The 12,257-nt window shown below is 38.9% G+C and overlaps 1 protein-coding gene across 3 annotated transcripts in view; it reads right to left on the reverse strand.

Annotated features, from left to right (window-relative positions):
• The window catches only part of Syn1 (Syntrophin-like 1), a 212,874-nt gene that overhangs the window by 23,288 nt on the left and 177,329 nt on the right, over positions 1–12,257 (reverse strand). For all 3 annotated transcript variants that reach the window (XM_070292653.1, XM_070292654.1, XM_070292656.1), the window contains one exon: positions 10,066–10,274. In XM_070292653.1, coding sequence (XP_070148754.1) covers positions 10,066–10,274 — 209 coding nt within the window. The remainder of the gene's footprint in view (positions 1–10,065; positions 10,275–12,257) is intronic.

The raw sequence follows: 12,257 nt of genomic DNA on the forward strand, positions 1-12,257 counted from the left end.
CTTTTTTGCAACGTGATTTTCGCCCCCCTTTCGCCCTCGATGTTTCCGAAATCCGAAGTGGTATCGAACGCCGTATCCTTCCGAGCCACCGTAATACAAGTGTAATCGCAGCGATATTTTCGCGATCCATTAATCCCACCTGTACATTCGTCGGGAAGCCAAGGATTAAAACAAGATTAAACGCAGAATATCTCTATCCGCTCGCGGGCTTTATAAGAGAGCTCAGCGCGAGATGGAAGAGATCTCGCGCGATCGCGCCCTAAATCATCTCGACTAATTTCGCGTAATCTTTATACCGGCAATAAAATAATAATTTCCCCCCGGTATAAGCGCGCAGGGGCGGCGAATTAATAACAAAGCTAGGTATATCCCGCGATGTGGCGAGGATACCCCACACTCTCTGCGTAGAAAATACTCTGCGAACAGTTCTTGTTTCGGTTAAGGTTACAATGAAATACGGGAAAACCTTAATCAACTTTGTGCCCGCTTTTAGCCGGGAAATCTTCGTCAATGTTTGTCTTAGCAAAAATTCAAGACGGCGGAATTATTTACTATAATAATCCTAGAGGAACGAAGTGGACGAAAATCCATGTAATAATACTAAAGTGAAACCATGTCGGAAGCCAAAATGCTATTATTGCGAGTGCATCAAACATATTAGCCGTATTAAACACGTGAATTAGCGTACATGCCTGCAACGATGCGCTCTTGCATTATAAAGCGGATCTGAGAGAGCTTCTAACGGTGATATATCACCGTTAGCATTTCAGAAGGGTAACACATGGTCGTGGTTTCAACTAATCGGACAACCGGCGATCGTGTATACGAAAATCCTAATTGGAGAAGTTAATCGCGTATTTAATCTCTCTTCTATCCTATATATAGTTATAATTTAAGCCAAAGTATTAAGATTTCGATTTTAATGTACTTGCAAAATTAACTTTTACACGTTAGTGGAACTTAGATATTGGAATATTTCAATTATATATGTATATATGGATATATTGAGTTGTAAAAATTTTATCACTTGTAGAAATTTTAACATTTTTAATTCTAAAACATATTATATTTGTAGACAAAATATATTGTGTTTCCATCTGATGTAACGATAACTACGAAATAGATATATAGCCTATTCCAAAGTGCGGAAAATAATGGAATTGTGCGAACATGAGATAGACGGCAAAACTCAAGTGTGTTCAAACTCAAATTGCGCACAAACTACGAGCGAGAGAAGCGCAGGAATGCAGGATTGTTGTCGTAGTAGCGTGTTCGTAAATGTCGCGATTCTCCAAAATCGGCTTAAAATGGGATGGCCTGCTGCCTAGAATGTCGTAGGTATTGTGCAAATTGCATTTGTGTGCTTGTGCAGTGAAAAATCTTAAATTAGAATCTTGCAATTTCAAAACTTCGGGATAAATTCGTGCTTCTTATTTGGAAGTTTTTTTCTGACAACAGAAAATATAAATCTCATGATTCAGGTTTTTTTTTTTTTTTTTTTTTTTTAATTAAAATATATATATATACACACACTTGATAAAAAAGAGAATCGTTTCATGCATGATTCACTTTTTGCAAGAAAATTTATTTATTACCGCAAAAATGTAAATTAATTCATTATTATTATTATTATCCTGCTACTCTTTTTTTCTCGTGAGATATTAACATTTATAACTATATATCTTTTTTTTTCTCTCTCTCTCTCTCTCTTCCTTTTTTAGAAGACCGCTAGAAAGCATACGTGTTTTCATAAAATAATGTAACGAATGAAATCAAAACATAACGCTCGCAGTTTATCCCACGGTGAGACTGCGAAGAACATGGGCTTTTTTTCCTCTGCGTTATACCCAGTTATAACCATTATCTTACGATGATAGGATCATCCTGTATATCCGTCTGTTACATCCTTGCGACGGCGACCCTAATGGAAAGCATGTTAAGAGGTATATATCTCTCACTTCGTATACGAGAGGGGTGAACGCGCGAGGAGCCGATGTTAGCCAGCTCGACGGCGCTTCCGCGCAAGCGAGTGGAAACGTTACGATATCGTTCTTAAAGTCGTCCGTGTCCGTGTATTTACCGAATAGATACCTTTAAAGGGGAACTTACGACCGAGGAAATAGAAAATAGAATTTCGTTCAGCGCGTCCGGCGCAAGATTATCCTTAGGAGAATAACATTGTTGGCTTATTATTGAGCTCTCGTGACCAATTTACCTTATTTTTAGTTGAAATCTCGACGACAGAAAGGAAGTTAAATTACAACTTATTCAAGGAAGATTTCCAATTTCTTCAAACACATTTATAGAAATTGCGACGGTTTGATAATCGAGAATATTTCAGTTAAATTAAATTGAAAAAGAAATTAGACGGAACTATAATTGTGTTAAAAATATTGGGATTAAAATGATGTATTAGATTTTGAGAAAAATTGAAAAATTAAATAACGAAGAGAGGTAGTTGGGATAATAATAAGTTTTAGAAAAAAAAAAAGGTTTAAGAAGAAATCTGCACGCTGTCAATTCATCATGAGAGCACGTGGAAGAGATTAGATTATATGGAAATATAGGATAAGTGGGCCGAGAAATTCAGTGTCGCGTTACCGAGAAGGAAATCATTTCTTAATCGACAATCGTATAATAACGCGACCACGGTTGTTTACGCGAATTTACGCATAATTGCTGAAAACATTAGGACCGGTGGACCGGCGCATGGACCGCCGTCTCCACCGTCAGGACATAACCGACAAATTAATTTTCCTTGGCAATTCAATTACACCTTAATTGGGTACGACGGAAATGAGACCGCATTAAAATTGCAAGCATCCAGACGGAGCCGGAGATTTTCTCCGGAGATTTTACCTCGTTCGCTTCTCCAACTCAAATGACCGAGAAATTTGATTGAATGCATCGTCGACATGTTTCCCGTCAAATTTGTGTGCTCGGGAAAAATTCTTTTTTTTTTCTTTCTTCATTTATATTTTCATTCTCCAATGGACATCTCGAAACAAGTTTACGCGATAGTTTGTTTTCAATGGGATATTCTATATCAATTACATATTTAGAATATGATGGAAGAAAAGAAAAGAGAATATTCCATGATTATTTAAACAATATGTGTACTCTCTGTACTGACGTCACTTAAAACTCTTGGTATAATTCACGATAGCGCGTCGTATCCATCGTACGTACAAACGTAAAAGTGCCAATCCCATATCCCCTATTTATCTATACCATCGTACAGTAGATACACTTGCACGGATATTGACACACATACGCACACGCACGCTGTCACTGGCAAACGAACACGTACACGATCGTCTCTTGATCCGTCGTTCCAGCCGCAGTTTGCTTAGCATTGCTGATGCACTATCCACTTCCGCGCAAGTGAGATGGACACTGTAGAAGAGTGGAATATAGTGAGAGAGAGAGGGAGAGAGAGGGAGAGAGAGAAGATAGAGAAAGGGTGAGAGGAAGGTCCGAGGGAAGATTATGGATAGAGAACGTTGGTGTCTGTGTTTGAGGACCGATAGTGGCTCGCGTTCTAATTAATAACGAGCCCCTTGATGCAGTTTGCGGGTTTTGCAGGGTGCACCATGTATGAAGGAGCTTTCAGGAATCGAATAATCGAAGGGCAAAGAGTGCACTGGAAGAGGCACTTACGTTAAAAGAGGAAAGATTGCGAACCCCCGGCAATTTTTAATTCATATTTGAGAAACTCGGGAAAAATTTTTCAGTTATTTGAAATACATTTTTAATAAAGTTTTACATCACCAATAAATAGTTTGATACATTAACGTAACATTGAATTTTATCTATAAATAATAGAAAGCGTTCCGGAAATGTGGCACGTTTTGTCACATATCAATTCTTCAATCAATACGTTATCCTCAATATGCACATATGGATATTGATTTTTCTTATTATTATAAGCGGAAAGGATGCTAATATCTTGATAAATTTAGATTCAATAAATATAAATTCTCGTGTTAAATATTATATATATTTTATATTTTTTACAATAATATAAAATATAAAATATACTTATTTTTTTCACCTCAGATTTATTCGAAAATTAAATTAATTTGACTGATATGACAGATTTTAATTCTCATATTGCATTATCTCTGATGCTGATCTAGTGCGTGTGGACGCACACATAAGAAGTATTTTAACAGGCGGACGCCTCCCCACGGCTCTTTCGATCGTGAGAAAAACACGAGGATGGAGGGAAAGAGAGGGCGGGTGATCGAGAGGGTTAAAATAGCGGTTACCGGCGAGCTTCCCCCGAGAAAGGCACACCGAATAAATACCGTCGGCCAGACGGAACCGTCCGATTGGTGGGCTTGAGCGATCGGAAAAGCCTAGTCGGCTTAAAGTGCCCTTACCCTACTCTCCTTCCGACCGATGCTGATTCTGCATTCCTCTCACTAAGTTCTATTCTTCTTGACCCCTGAAACTATTTCCGGTTAGCCGGGACGAAGGACTTTTGTCGATAAGAAAAAGAGAAAAAGAGAGAGAAAGCAAAAGGGAATAAAAAAGGAAGAGTGGCAGAGAAGGGCCTCGACAGGGATAAGTTTATTGTCGCTCCTTACAATATACCATTATCTAACGTTCAAAGAAAAGGAAATCGAATCTTATCGTATATGTATTTTCGCCTCAAATTTAAAAAGACATTTCACGTGCAAATATTCAAGATTAGAAAAAGTGATATTATCAGTATATAGTCATACACATAGCGGAGTTGTTGCGTTATTATTTATCGTTGCCGTCAAAAAAAAATATTGCGCATATTCGTCGTCATAAGGGAAGCAAAATAGTAAACGACGATAGATCGCGCTCGTCTGAAGAAACTTATCGCTAATTTTCTCGTAAATTTTCAGAGAATCGTTGGGTGATTGTCGAGGTAACGAATGGCGGCCTCGATATCCCTCGCTGCTCTGTACACCAGCAGGAAACCTTTCTACTTATCCCCCTAGGCGCTTAATTTTACATTTGACTATGAATGGAAAGACGTTACAAAGTGCGACGCTTTATTGTCCGGGGGTTAATTGAGAGGGACGCTTTAAGTTTTGCCCAATTACATTAACTCCGAGTTAGTGAAAAAATATGCGAAACGTCCGCCGCGCGCGTGCGGCTGTACTCTCTATGCTCGGATTAATTAAAATATACTTAAATGGCGTACCGTTAATTTTCAACGACTAATTTAATGCCCGCTCGGCCTCAGATTTAATCCAACGGCAACGCACACTCGCCGGGAATACGCGAATAAATTGCCTCCAAGCCTCATGCCGCCATTGTTTCATTGTTTGAAAGAGATCCGACAATAATAAAACTACGATATGTAAGCGACAAAGAGACGACAGAAGCAATAATAACAATAAATTACATTTTAATATTTCCCTTCTACGTAAATAGATATAATTGTAATTGCGCAACGAGAGAAAGATATAATTTATCAAAATTTTTTGTTACCTCTCATCCGTAATATATATGTAATTTTACACATACACGCAAAATAATTACTGTCTTTTCGCGACATAATGAAATTATCGTACAAAATGTGCTCTGCCGTTATCAATATTTATATTAAATTAATATCATTGTTTGTATTCGGCCTATTGAAAACCGATTACTTTGCATAAAAATGCGACAATTAAATATGCTTCTGTCAATGTGCCGAAAACAAGGCCGCGCGTAAGAACTGAGTAAACAGAAATTGCAGTATGATTGGGGACGAATTTATATCCGGGCGGAATTGCGCCGAAATAAAGCGATCCGTCCCGCCGGCATCCGTTCGTTCGATTTTCATGGAAATTATAATGGCTCGTCGCCATTCCTCGGAAAGTGCCGAAATTCCGTGAAAATACGTTTATCGCGAGCGGGCAGACACGGTACGACAAAATTAATCGACGCCATCGATGCACTTTGATGTGGAATTTTAACGCTTTTTGCGCGCTCGATGTATCCTCGCTATTTGTTTCCCTCTAGTCAATCTTTTTTTTTATTTTTTTTTTTATTTTATTTTGCGCGGACGCGTGATTGTTAAAAGGAAAGTCGTTACGGAGCTAATTACGGACTATTCGACTATCTCTCCTTGCGATCGACTGCTCGATCTTTATTCGTAATTTCAGATTTCCTTTCACGCATCACGTATGTACGAATTTTGTTATTTTAGAATAAAATAATGTCTTCTTCATTCACGATCGATGAAGACTGTGAAAGGATAATCTCTATTCCGTAAACGGGGAAACTGGTTAGCTAAGGTCAGATTAGAGTTTGGATTCGATCGGGATTAGATTAGGATTAGAAGGATTATAGAGTAGGCTTTAATCCATTCTGAAGAAACTGGCAGTAAGTCTCGTATCTTCTCGCGTTCTCGTGATTTCAATTTCGCTTAATCTCCATCCGTATCGATACAGATTCTCATGCCGTGAATCACGTCACGACCGGCTGCTCTCTCTCTCTCTCTCTTTCGAGATTGACACTTTATTGCGGTCGTATATACGAGATTAAGGGAAACGGCATTCCACCATCCCGCCCCTATGCTCGTACTCCCCCGAGCGTTACTTCCGGTGGCGTCGATCGTTTCAATATGTGAACTTGTTGGATTTATCGGCATGCCCTTATCCTTCGGCCTCAGCCGTCGTGACTCGTATTTGCGTCACGTGTCTTCTACAAATCGCCGACCCGGGGCAAGATGTCGCATTTCGTTTCCCTGCGACAAAGAACCGCTCGCGACGCTGCGCTTACACGCGAGCCAATCGCCAAACAATCCATTTCCGACAATGTTTTCCAAATCGTAAAACGTAGGGTAGGACGGAACGAAATAGGAGTCTTTATTTTGATATCACGCCGGAGGGAGCAGATGAAATGTGCGTGTCAAATATGTATCCGCCAAATTGCTAAGATATATAAATATAGTGAAAAAGAGTGGATCTATACCATTTTATACATACGATATATATACCATATATACGTATATTTTAAATTTTAGTAATGTATTTTATAACATTATTATATTACGCGGGTTTTGTAATTAATTAGATTTATATTATATTATAAGCTACATTTTGTGATTCCGTTAATTCTCGTTAACATGTTTCTGCAAATATTCATTAACGAATTAATTCATTGACCATATCACGAATCGCCAGTATTATTTGTAAATAATTATTAAAAAAGAAATATTTTACGTATTACAATAATTATTTTTCGTTATAAAATAAAATAAAATAATAATTGCAAAGAAAAACATAAAATCCTACCGATGTACTTATACTCTTGTGTGTGCGCATATATTAAATTACTTTAACTTCAACGATTAAAGTGTCACCTTGTGAATCAAAAAATAATCGAAACAACTGAACTACAGTATGTTACGTACGTACATTTCAGAGACTATGTAGTCCAACAGGTAGGGATAACTACTTTAATCGGCCGGCACGAAAATCGTCGACAGAGTGAAAACTAGCCGGAAATCGATTACATTCAACGGCAAATAAAATAAATCGACCATTTGAGCGCGACGACATTAAACAGGATGACAAAACGGCAACGCCGAATACACGGTGTTGTAATACACAGGGTTTGGAAACTATGCGCGACGCCCGGCGTGGGTGATGTTTTTCGCTCCGCGGCAGTTTTTTCGCAATTTTTCACAGCAATTTTGTTTCAGTTATGAAAACGCGCCGCGCGCACCATGATTTCGCCTCGCTTTTCCTCTCAGACCGTGTTCATAAAACACAATATCCGGGTTTACGAGGTGATCGGTCGCGCTCGCTAAATAATGATACAACTCGTTCAACGGGGCAAGTCGATCAACGGGACGTCACGTGAAATTCATAAACGTTGCGCTCGATCAACGATCAGCGGCACTTAAATACCCCATCGCGGATCGTTAATTAAATGACACGGCGTGCTCGATCCACCGGGTCATGGATCGCGCCGGTCGATATATTCTACTCGAACGCGCTAATGAATACCGCCGAGCTACTCGCGCGCTGGTGGCAAGCGTTTCAGATTCGTACGCGATTTATGCGAAAATGTAAATATCGCCGATTTCTATAACGGGGGCGATATTTATTCGATCCGCCTGTATGCACGGTACGATTGATATGTATTAGAATTTTTCGCGGGTAGAATGCCAATCAGAAGCGATAAATACTTTTCAAAGGCATGAAAAGAATTTGCATAGCTATCGGAGAATCAACATCCCTTTTCAAGAATATTCTATTTTTTTTTATTTTTTATTTTTTTTTATTTTAACTCTCCCACAAAGATTACCTACGAACAGTTTTTTTTTACTACATTTCCATATTTGTGAAATATACGTTTTATCCATTTCAATTCAAAACATATGACTTTCTTCTCGATGAAATGTTTAATAATGAACTTTGAAGAATGATGATGGGATAAATAAAAAAATCCCATTTTTAAGAAAACCGCATACAATATCAACGATTTATTGTCATTATTCGAAGAGAAAAAAAATTAGCCCGATGACATCGATGTTTATATTTCTATGAAATTTAAAACAAGCCTATCAACAAACGTCTAATAAAATTAGAAGATAGATAACAATTAAATTGTATTATAATTTTCATCTACATCGCGTCGACTACATATATATTTATTGCCAAAATCGCGGACCCAATCGCGTGTATAGAGATCCGCAGATCCGTTATATCCGCAGTTTCCAATTAAATATCGCCACTACGGGATATCCGAGGTGCGACAGTTGATCTTTCTCATCTCCGCCTTCCATCTCGCCCATCCAGCTCCGTGTCACTCGCAGAGATCGCAGCAGGTAAACGCGCGGACGGCGAGACCGATGGCTGCGATGCTGCTATCGATCCACCGATCATGTAACCGACGGCAATCGATAACTAATACTCGTGCCGTAGCTCGGCCCGCCGGATGTTGCCTTGTTGATAAAGGACCCTGGCGAGCATCAAGGACGCCGCAGGAGGGCCGTAGGGCACGCGGATACCGGCACATAATTGATTGGCATTAGCGCGCCTGATTGCCAGTCGCCCTCCTCCAAAATCGTCCTACGGCCTGCTGCTTAAATACCGGCCGACATACGTCTCTCTCTCTCTCTCTCCCTCCTCGAACTGAACGCTACGCGATTTGGGCGTTCGCGACAATAATCAGGCAATATGACGCGCGCGACTAAGGAAGGCCGATTAACATGGGTCCGTAACGTTGTTTTCTCCTCTATAACATTGATGTTGAATAATCTGCAGTCTCCACGAAATATCTCGACACACGCCGTCGTACTTTCATTTTATTGTCAGATTTAATTGCGTAAAAATTTATTATTGAGTTGTTAAAAGAATGGAAAAAAAATCAGAAGGAGGTATATGCAAACTGGCAGATCGATGGAAAACATTTTCGGCAAATTGCGGTCGTGCTCCCATGCGGGTACTTTTTATCGGAGATCGTGTGTCAACCCTTTGTTCGAACTGCCGAAAAGAAGATCACTCTCAATCTGTACGACGCCGGTGGGAATGTGTGAAGGAGCCGGAAGGGGATACATGGTTTCAAGCGTGAAATAAAAGATCTACGCTCGATATGGGTAGATGCGCGTTTTTTAAGTCTGACTGGGAATTAAATTAAACGGAGCAGATAAAAAGACGTCAAAAAAATATACAATTAAAATCAATTAAAATCAGTTATGGAATGCAAATTCTAATTTAAAGTTTTATTTAAAATAAAGAGCGCTTTGTTAGAGAATTCGTGACGTTCAAAATCTATTATTCAACCACAAAATAATAAGAAATTTAATTTTAGCGTCAACGGTATAAAAATAAAATTGAAAAACTTTAATTCAGAGATAGCAGTAGAGATGTTTTACTTGTCGCATCATAAGAAAGTTAAATGAATATCTTTAGCCCGAGTCTATTATTGTGAATGAGGTCGTCATCGTTGAATTACAGTACTTCGTTAATGTCAGTATTACGGGAGTACTACTTGCAATACTTGGCTGAATTATCACGAGGCATTATGTTAGAAGCTTGTCAGGCGTCATACTTTCTCCGGTGATTGTTCGGGAGCTTTTCTCACCTGAAGACAATGTCTCCTCGCGAGCCAGCCGATGTGCTGAAGCTGCTGCGGATCCGGAAGTGCTGAGGCCAGTCGTAATGCTTTCAAGGTGAGAGCTGCCAACGCCGAGTGCAAGGCATTAAACCAGACATTCGCCTCGGTGCTGTCAGCGGCTCTCAACCAGCATTCGTGGACGCCGTCAGGCGAGTGCAGCTCGAGAATTCGGCCTTCTATAATAAAAAGAAGAAGAAAATATATGTGATATTCGATAAAATGGCAAAGATTGTTACAACCAATCATTGCTTTCTATAGATATGCCTGTTTGTCCTCGAATACAGCGTATTTTTTTCTCTAAAAAACTTTGAGAACTTTAATTACCATAGAAATAATACTTATTTTTATCTCGTGTTTTGCCATTATCAATCGAAAGTAATTGTTAGAAAGCAATCTGTTTCCTGTAATGTATCTAATTATCAAAATTGATTATCTACGTTTCATTTTGAAGAAAGTACCGACGCAATTCAATCTGCAATCTCATTTTAAATTCTACAGGATTTAACAGCTTTTTTATACCGAGAGCTGTCGAAAAACATCCATTCTTTCTTTTCGTAATCAGAGATTGGCTTCCGCCAACCTCGCATGGCGAAAGCGAGGCAAACGACGATGGTAGAATTGAACTGGCCCGGCGTCGTTCCCGGTAGCTCTTATAAACCTTCCTCTTTTCGTTAACACGAAAACTTTAATACGTCTGACATAAATTCTTGCGGGATCGGTCACGAAGGCCCGGGAATAAGTTTATAACCCGTAGTATCCCCTGCTCTGGAAATTGTCTCGCTTCTCGACAGCCCGCATAATTCGTCTACGTACACTGTGAATCTCGAGAGCCTCGCAATTTCCTGTTTGGCTTCTAGTTTCTAGATTTATTATGCTAATGCTAGACTCATTTTTCAACGCCGATGATTGCGCAACTTGTTATCGATCCGTCGAATTATCCCTCGCGTGTTTAAGTTTTTAGTATTTTAAATTTATCAGATTTAAGAGCAACTTGTACATTTTAGAAATATTCTTTTTAGCAATGTATCTTATTTTATAAATAATTTCATATTTATTTCTATTTTTACAAAGTTAATTTTATCATTGCATAAAAATTTTTTATTTTTTTTTAAATCTTTAAAAAGTTTTTTACGTCAATAATTGTCGAAACATTTAATGTGTTAATTAAACACGATAGGTATTTGAAAAAATAAACTTCCACTTGTTTGAACAAAGTATTGTAAAATTTTTTGAATTCTGCTCATTGTGTATTGAATATGAGCGAATTACGTGAAATATTTTCTAGCATTCTGTACGGAGAGAAGTTCGATGAACGCGATACATTCACGAGTCGAAACTGCACCCATCATTCTCTTATCCCAGTTCAGATTCACGTAAAACTCATCGGCATTTCGTACGAAAACGTATCCCATGCTCTCTTTTCCGATTTCGCATTCTAATCGCCCCTCTATCGAGAAACGGCGCGAAAAGTTCCGGAAGCGGCAAACTTGCGCTACGTGTGCGCGAGAAGCGCGGCGGCCGCGTAAGAAAATATCGAATTTCCGATCAAAAGGAAATTACGCTCGAGTTAAAAGCCCCTTTATGTCACTCCCGTCTGCCCGGTCTTTCCCTACCCAAAAAGAGGCAAACGGAACGTAACGTCGCTCCTGCGAAAGGGGACAGAAACATCGGCAAACGTAGCGTGATGTCGAAATGATAGGATCACGTGATTAATGCTTTCTCTCTCTCTCTCTCTTCTATTTTATTGTAAAAAAAAAAATTTAATCGATCGGGAGTACACTCCCGTTTAATTTTACAACGAAAAGCAGAAAATTGATATATCGCAATTCCCTCGAGGAGATATTGAATTACGCGTACTATATGACTAACAATAATTACAACGCAACACACACGCATACAATATTTCATACGCTAGTTTTGCGAAAAAAATATATCTCTAAAACAACATACATAATTTTATAGTAGACTTTTTCGAAGCATTTCGCAGCATATCTCCGGTAAGCTCAGCGAAGAGATTAAAAAATTGATTACGTCGGCTGATATTATGCAAGTTTTACAGTCTGTAGGTATTTAAAAAAATACTTTTTGCTGCTAAAGAGAGCTATTTGTGACAAGCAAAACTTGCCATCCGAACGTGTTAGTCACGCGCAAATAAATAC

Source organism: Polyergus mexicanus, unplaced genomic scaffold, assembly GCF_030449975.1.
Source record: "Polyergus mexicanus isolate NDT 795.1 unplaced genomic scaffold, iyPolMexi1.0 SCAF_3, whole genome shotgun sequence".
Lineage (NCBI taxonomy): Eukaryota > Metazoa > Arthropoda > Insecta > Hymenoptera > Formicidae > Polyergus > Polyergus mexicanus.